The sequence below is a fragment of the Sciurus vulgaris genome (genome assembly GCF_902686455.1).
Source record: "Sciurus vulgaris genome assembly, chromosome: 11".
Taxonomy (NCBI): domain Eukaryota; kingdom Metazoa; phylum Chordata; class Mammalia; order Rodentia; family Sciuridae; genus Sciurus; species Sciurus vulgaris.
The window spans coordinates 86573009-86581946 of record NC_136472.1 but is presented as its reverse complement, the minus strand read 5'-3'; the positions used below and the strand labels follow the sequence as shown (position 1 = coordinate 86581946).

Genomic DNA, 8938 nt, shown 5'->3' with positions numbered 1-8938 from the left:
TCTTCACATTGTTTTTTTTTTTTTTTTTTTTTTTTTTTTTTGTACTGGGTATTGAATCCAGTGGTGATCTACCACTAAACTATGACTCCAGATCTTTTTATTTTGAAATGGCATCACTAAGATGCCCAATCTGCTCAGAAACTTAGTTTCCTCCTGCCTCAGTTGCCCCAGTAGGTGGGATACTAGGATACTAGACTTGCACCATGCTCTGGGCTCTCTTGTTGATTTGGTTTTAAATAGCAATGGATTAATTGTTGCTTATTATTTCTGCAGCATGAGTAACCATCATCTCAAAATATGAAGGCATACTGATAGTCAGAACTGATTCTAGGAAAAATATTTTTATGTAATGAGAAGTAATGGAAAATGTTATCTTTTTTATTTCCTCTTCAGTACTGGGGCTAAAATTCAGGACCTTGCACATGCTGGGCAAGTGCTATGCCTCTGATTACATCCACAGTCCTGCATTTTATTTTACTTTTGAAAATTTCAAAACTTCATTTCTTTATTTATTGGTACTGGGGGTTGAACACAGGGTTGCTCTACAAATGAGTTAGATCCTCAACCCATTTTTATTTTCTCTTTTGAAACAGGATCTCAAAACATTGCTGAGTTTGGCCTTACATTTTCAATCCTCCTGCCTCAGCCTCCCACGTAGCTGGGATAAGAGGTGTGCATTAAAACACACAACTTACATTTTCTTTGTTGAGAGAAATTGTTCAGTTATGGTTAGATGCCAAAATTTCAACTGTTTGTAGTTTCAGGAGTTGGAAGTTGAACACAACACTGATAAACTCGATTCATCTTAAAATGTTTTAATCAATTTTAATCATCCTTAGAAAAGTACACCTAGGGGTTGAGATGCAGAGAGCATAGACATTTTGCATGAAACTAACTTTTGCTATGTTTGTTACAGTCATTGAGTCAGAGAGAGAGAGATACACACACACAGAGAGAGAGAGAGAGAGAGAGAGAGAGAGAGAGAGAGAGAGAGAGAGAGAACAAGAAAAAGTTTAATACGGGCACCCAGAGTGATCAGCTAATGTAAGTAAGTCTGCAATCATCCTAAACGTTCTTCTAGGTCCCTATATTAAACTTGCCCAAATGATTGAGAAAGCTGCTGTTTTAAAATAAAGATCATACTCATCTCATTTTGTCACTTGTGTCATAGAACAAACTCAGTCTGTCTATATTTTCCATATCTAGGTTTGTATTTCAGGAAGAAAATAGAAAGATTAGGCAAAAGTTAAGTGAACGAGCAGGACTGTCCAAAACGCCTTCATATTTTTTATTCCCTCAATAAGACAGAAGAATAATTCTCTCTTGTCTCCCTCTCTCTTCTCACGCTCTTTCTCTATTTATTGTCTTTGTTTTTGTTTTCAGAAACATGGATTTACATACCTTCCAAGAATTCCAGAGTGAACTCACATGCTCCATTTGCATGAACTATTTCTTAAATCCTGTCACTATTGATTGTGGGCACAGCTTTTGTCGACCCTGCCTCTGGCTCTGCTGGGACGAAGCCCAAACGCCAAGGTGCTGCCCCGAGTGCAGGGAAATAACAGACAAGGCAGACTTCAACACCAACATCATCCTCAAGAAGCTGGCTTCCCTCGCCAGACAGGCCACACCTCGCCCGGACAGCAGCTCTGGGGAGCAGCTCTGCACGGCACACAGGGAGGCACAGGGGACCTTCTGCGATGTCGACAAGAGCCTGCTCTGTGCGTCCTGCTCTGACTCACCCGAACACGCGGTTCACAGCCACAGTCCCGTGTCATGGGCGGCGGAGGAGTACAGGGTGAGTGATGGCAGAGAAGTAACTTAGAAGCTGCAGGGTCCAGATCAGAAAGAGGCGGCCCCATGGTAATAAGGCAGATGAGCATGCGGACGGAAGGGTGGTCATGTGTCAGTGTAAACCTAAAGATGGAAATATACCCTTTAAAAGGTGATTAGTTCAACACAATGATCATTAATAAGTTGAATGATCTTGAATGTTCCCCTACAATGTTTCCCTAGAAACATCATCCAAATAACAGGGCATGGTGGCCATGCCAATAATCCTAGGTATTCAGCAAGCTGAGGCAGGAGGATCCCAAGTTTGAGGCCTGGATGAGCAACTTTGCAAGACCCTGTCCTATTTTGTTTGTTTAAGGGGCTGAGGATAGAGCTGAATGGTAGATAATTGCCTACCATGTATGAAATCTTGGGTGCAATCTCCACTACAAATCTGTCTTCCCTATCAGTAAAGCCTATGATTATTTTGCAGGAGAAACTTCTAAAGAAAATGGATCCTTTATGGGAAATGACTCAGGAGATGCAAAATAATCTAAATGAAGAAGTTAGCAAATCACAATCATTTGGGGTAAGTATGAAAAAGTTTTCTTTGTTTTTATGCAGATTAATAGGATATTGTCAGCTAAATTTGAATTATCACTGAAGGACAGTGCTTTCCTCTCAGAAGAACCTATGATTTCTGGTAATATTTCAAAGGTATCTGCCAACACAAGCTAATGTGAAGAGCACTAGTATATGGGGTGAAAGAGGCATGACTGGTATTCCTTGTCCAACACTGAAGGTTGGATAAACTTTCCCAGACACTTAGAATAACACAGTAATGAATTAACGTAGTATTGGAGGAGGGGAGAGAAATTGATTTTTACACAGTAGCAAATTGAAGTAGATTTTAAATGTGTACTACCGTGTGTGTACAAATATTTAAACATATTTAGAAATGTCAGATAAAGTACAAAAGCAAAGGGGGAAGTTTCACGTCAAAGAGGAAATACTGCATAAAAACTCTGAAGAGTCATCATAGGGAGATAGCCTGGGACCCCTGAGAGGTGATGATTTAAACATGAGAGAGGCAAGAAACAGAGAAAGGGCAGTAGACAGGTTGAGTACATATTGAAGACCCTTTGCAGGCATGAGACAGGAAGTATATGAAGTACTTGCTAGATGCAAAGACAATAATATTGGAAGTTTCACATTTTCTTTTGAGATTGAGGACATATAATCCTTTTAAATGAATATCTGTGCAGGAGTACGTGATGTTAAGGAAGAACATGATCCAAGCTCAATATCAGATGATGCATCAATTTCTCATTGAGGAAGAGCGATTTCAACTGGCAGCGCTCAACAGAGAAGCAGAAGAAATTTTACAAGAACTCAGGGACAGTGGAATCAGAATGGCCCAGCACAGAGAAGAGCTGAAGGAAATGTACAGGGAGCTGACTGAGATGTGCCACAAGCCAGACATGGCATTGCTCCAGGTGAGCAGGGAGGGTCCATCCTCAGAGACAGGAGTCCTTGTTGGGCAGTATTGCCTGCAGAAAGCACTATGCTCAGCTGAGCGACACGAGCTCCTTCACTGCTATCATTGTCCAATCACTTCTTTCTGTACATTCTGGTAATCTTGGGAGATTATAGGCCTCTTAGAAGATAAATGGGAGAAAAATTTTGTGTTCTTATGCTGATTATGCGGAGAAATTATCCCATGACTCAGTGGTCATAGGAAGGTTAATTTTATGGAGGAAATAGTCAATTTATGTTTTCCCAATCCATCATCACACTCTGTTTTCCTGCACAAAAGGAATTGAGGCTTCACTCCTCTCCTAGGCCAGATGTACCACATTTGCAAATCAGTTTCATTTCCCTAATTTTCAGACAGTTCACTGTTTTAATTGTCAGACGTGGTCAGAACTCTCCTTGGAGGTAAGACTGGGAGATGAGGGACATGGGAACCTAGGTCCTGTTGCATCACTGCACACAGCCTTTCTAAGCGCCGTCCTTCTCAGTGCCCTCGAGACTGTCTTTCAGGTTGAGTTTGGGCTTTGTTTTTGACAAGCCTCAGGTGATTTCTTACAGGGGTATAAGAAAAAAAAATGTTTAGCAGCAACAAGAACAAAAAGCCAGAATACCAGAGGGGGTAGAGAAGGACAGTGTTCTCATTATTAACATTAACTTTTTCTTTTTTCCTTTTAGGACTTATCAGACACATTTGAAAGGTGAGTTTTGTAATTATCATCTTTGGTTTATGAGAAACTTGCTTTCTTCTCGAAGAAGTGATTTTTTATGCTCTTGATTATGAACAACTTTCTCTGTGATTATTTAATATTTTGTTTGGAAAGAGGCTCTAAGGCAGTATGTTCCTTGAGCTCAAAAATTTTCTTCTGATGTGAATGAATTCAATTATACTTAGGGAAGGTTTGGTGTTCTAGGCTTTGTTTCACCCATTCCTTCTATCCTCTTCAGCCCAGTCCCAGTAAACCTTACCTTGGAGATTTTCCTAAGGTATTCCAGAGAAGGACCTTATTCTAGTGAAGTAGAATGTGAAGAAGACAGGAAAGAGTAATATTTCCTAAGGATATGAAGGGGAGGGGGCATAATTCCCATGAGCAATAATGACCAGATTCCAGACCTTGTTCCATCAGAGAATAACCCAGGTGTGGGGAAAATTCAGAAGGAAGGACTGCCTGGGAACCCTCAGGATCAGGGCTGCCAGGCTGTATTAGATCCTCTTTATGGGCAGAGCTGATCAAAGCCTCTTGCTCAAGGACCTTTCCCCTTTAAAAACCAATGTCTATGTCATTGGTTATTTCTGTGAACTGAACTCCCAAACCTTGAACTTTCTTCTTTCTGTAAAATGCCCAAGATCTTTGCATATCCCAAGATATATTGAGGAATAGAGAGAGGGAATGGCACTTGATTTTTTTTTTTTAAGTTAGAAAATGTTTGGGAATAATGAGAAGATGTGATTTTAATATATTAAATTCAGAAACAGTAACATGTCTTATATCTCCAAGAGTGTTGAATAGGTGTTCAACTAATTCACCAAAATGGGAGAATTTTGATGATATATCTGGGATTAAAATGTGGTATCTTTGTATTGATTTCATGGTGAACTTTTGGTTTGAAAATATAACTGCGTCATTCTTACAGGATTGAGTTGGTGCAGGGACAGAAGCCCCAGCCTGTGAACCCAGAGCTCCCTTCATTGCACATCACTGGAATCTTGGACATGCTGAACCACTTTAGGGGTAAGAGCGAGCTCCCTGGAAGACAGGTTCAATTTGTTAGGGGGTTCCTGGAAATCAGCTGCTTCCCATTTCAAATTTTCTGCCATGAAGATAGTATGTGACCTTCAAAAACATGTGTAACTTCTTTCCCTGTCTACTCGTAATACAGTGATCAAGACTGCTCTCCTTAACTTATAGCTCAGATACATATTTTAGTTCTGATATAGACTGTACAAGAGAAGAATGAGTCGTCAAGTCTTGTGCTTACTTCTCAGAGCAGCAGTCAATATTTTGTTATTTCACTTTATTCTAATTTTGAAGTTTTAAATAAGACATTGGTTGTTTTTTTTCTGTTCTGTATTCCACGTGCATTTTTTATATGCAATGGACACAGTTATTATTATTTATAAAATCCAAGTTTTATTGAACAAAAATGAATAAAGGTCCTATAAATAGAACAATTTTAATACCATCAGATGTGTTTCAAAAAATAGGAAAGGCGAGTGATTTGTGAAAAAGGCCCAGTCGTGTTATTGCCCCGTAGAGAAGAGGTTTAGATAGCAGAAGGCTGAAACCCAAGTTAGATTGAATCCATGGTCCTAATAGATACTGTAAGTCAGTGATTTTTGTTTTAGTCAAGTGTGTGGATTGCTTTCCATCAGTTTGTTTGAAGTCTGATAATGCAGTAGGCACAATCATGGCAAAGTGATGTCTATTTATCAATGGTATCAAAAACAAACAATTCGAGAAGAATTTTCCACTAAAGAAAAAAGACATGGGTATGTCCTGAAACAAACCACCCAAAAGTAGATATTAAGTCAGCTCTTCACATAGCACAGAATATCTCCCTTCAGTTTTCTTTTGTTTGGCTCTCTAGTGTGAAGATTTCTGGGTGCTATAGAGGTGATAGTGACCCTTCTCCATACTTGAGGGAATCTGAACTCTCTATGCTCTCTACTGTTCCTTTGAGGAGGGGTAAATAAAGAGATTCACTGGGTAGACAGCCTTTGCCCCAAGACGAGCAAATGTCATTTGCTGACCTGATGTTTGTTTTTTTGTGCAGTGAATAATGGAATGATTCAAGGATGGGCCAATCGCTATATGAGCCTTTCTGAGGAAGTTCGAAATAGGGTATTTGGAGATGGTGGAGCAACAGAAGAGCCCCAGAGAGTGGAGAGTTATGCTGCATGGGGTGTTGAGGCCTTTACCTCTGGCAAGAACTACTGGGAAGTGGATGTGGAAAACTCCTGCAACTGGATTTTGGGTGTCTGTAAAGATTTCACAACAAGTGACAGTTTTGATTGTGAGAAAGCAATTTTCCTATATTCCTTGAAGAGGAACAACCACTGTAGTCTCTATACCAACTCCCCACCCTTAACTCATTATGTGCAAAGGCCTCAGGGTCGGGTCGGGGTGTTACTGGACTATGACAATGCAAGTATGAGCTTCTATGATGTTTACCGAGGTTCCCTCATACATACTTTCTTTTCTTCCTCCTTCACCTCCCCTCTGAATCCCTTTCTTTTCTTTGGTTCTCCATAAGAAGTGAGGTTTTCCTGGGTATGGGGTCACATGCCTACTATCCTAGCTACAAAGAAAGCTGAGAGAGGAAGGCCAAATTTTGAGGCCAGAATGTGCACTTTAAAAAGTGGGGAGTGGGAGGGGTGTAGTTCAGTAGTAGGGCTCTTGCCTAGCCTTGTGTGAAGTCCTGGGTTCTTTCTGCAGTAATGAGAAAAAAAAAAAAAAAAAAGACAAAACGTTAAAAAATAGAAAAAAAAAACAAGAGAAAAAAAAAAGGACGAAAATGAGAACTCATGGGTTAATGCCCATGTCTGAAAAACTGTTCTTGGGACCTTCTCATATCAGGTTACATGTGTCCACATGATTTCGTCTCAGAAACAGGCCTGTTTTAACTTAAGGAAGTGTAATCAATTATGGTCATAAAATGTGATAATCACATTGGATTTATAAATTTTTTATCAAATTTTGTTTTAATAAAACTTGTGAAACCACCACTATGTGAACAGAGGTTATTTTTCTGTCCCTTCAAAGAAATTCAATACCTATTAAAATAAACTCCCCAGTTTCCCCCTCTCCACCACTTGGAAACCTCCTTGCTATTTAGTTCCTTATGGATTTGTGTATTCTAGGAATTTCATAAAAATGGGATTTTATCTTTGGCTTTTGTGTCTTATTTCTATCATTTAATCTAAGTTTTCCAAGGCTCACACACATTGCAAACTAAGTGTTTGATCTACATATTTGAGCAGAGTTGTGGCAGAAGGATGAAGTGATTTATATCTTAGCTTTAAAGGAAAAAACGCATCTAAGGGTGATTAGATTTCTCTCAAATTGGGTAGATGCAGGTATCTGATATCATTTCTCCAAGTCCTAGTCGTTCATCACATCTGAGCTCAAGGTTTTTTCAGGGAAGCCATCCCTGCCTACATAGACCAGGGTAGTTCCTCTTATTATATACTCCAAGAATATTATACTGACTCATAATATCCAACAGTTCTTTTCAGAATCATGGTTCCTTGTTACTACTATAAATTCCAAGATAAGAAGGGCAGTATTTGTCATGTTTACTACTATATTCCATTTATCCAAAAATACAATGCTTAGAAGGTAGTACATGATGCAAATGTAGTGAAAGACTGGATTGGTAAACAAAAGTTAGTATGAACAAATACTAGTATTGGCAAATTCCGTTTTCTCCTCCCAGACTAGTTTATCAACCCTATTAATTCTGTGTTTAACAATGGGCAAAGTCTAAAGAAAATGTTTAAGTGTAAAGAAAATACATTAAAATTCTAGTTGAGCTTGGCAGCCCCATAACACTCTTCATGGGTCCCACATTTATGATTGTGTACTGGTGGATAAGAAGCAAGGGAGACATACTGAATAAGAAGGGGAAGGATGTGGGCTGTCGGGGACTTAGTTAAGAAGGAAGTACACAATACACTGAAATAATGAGCAGGGTTTAGAAGTAGGATGAATTCTGAGTTTTTAAGAAATCAACATAACAATTTTGGACTCAATATAATAATAATGGATTAAAGTACCAGTTACAGTGAGTTCAGGACTAAGAAACTACATTCCCCCAAAGGAGAAAACAGCAAGGGTGATTAAAAGGGCAAGTCAGGAAAGTAGATTTTATGGTATTAAAAACTTGCCCAGGGCAATGGCACACCCTGCCCCTAGGGAAGAGGTGAGCCAAGCTACACCCTGCCCACCTGGGTATGCCGGCCTCATCATCCTCTAGTGCATTTACTTCCATTTGAAGAAGTGGAGCAACCCCAACTCAAGGGCACAATTTGGGATGAAGAATGAAGCGGTTTTCCAAGTAGAGTGGGTTTTCTAAGTCACAGAATCTTAAAGATGCTGAAGCTGTTCAGAAATTCTTCCACTAAGAAATACCTCGTAGTGAAAAGTTCCTAGCTCAAGGCGGTGGTGCACAAGGTGTGGACCATCTGACAAATGCCATAGCTGTGTGTGGACAGCTCCCTGTGTTAGCAGCGATCTCTTCCACCACAGGTGTTTCAGATGTTGCAGACTAAGCTCCCAGGGAATAGTCAGAGAATTTTAAGTGCTAGAGCTTGGTTGAAGATCATGTGATACGAAAAACAAATATCGACATAATGAAATCTAAAAAAGAAATTCTAAAATTCTTAACATTTGCATTTCTTAATTCAAGTTTTTTATTTGGTTTATTGTTTCCTTAATTTCAAGGATTTCCATTTTGGGGGGGGGTTGTTTTTTGGTTTTTTTTTTTGTTTTGTTTTGTTTTGTTTTAAATCTCTCTTTGTTGAAATGATCTTTTGCTTCCTGCAGATGCTCTTCTAACTTATTGGTATTATCATTCATTGCCTACATTAGCTCTCTTATCTCCTTTGCTTCGTGAATCATCTTAATCATGTATA

The 8938-nt window shown here is 39.3% G+C and overlaps 1 protein-coding gene across 1 annotated transcript; it reads left to right on the top strand.

Moving 5' to 3' along the window:
• Nucleotides 1–1387: 1387 nt before the first annotated feature.
• On the top strand, nucleotides 1388–8575 carry LOC306639889 (putative tripartite motif-containing protein 64B; the record flags this gene model as incomplete). Its single annotated transcript, XM_079103568.1, has 7 exons — nucleotides 1388–1798; nucleotides 2267–2362; nucleotides 3039–3269; nucleotides 3982–4004; nucleotides 4939–5036; nucleotides 6079–6453; nucleotides 8430–8575. 7 exons carry the CDS (start codon nucleotides 1388–1390, stop codon nucleotides 8573–8575), a joined length of 1380 nt encoding a protein of 459 aa, XP_078959694.1.
• Nucleotides 8576–8938: the final 363 nt, after the last annotated feature.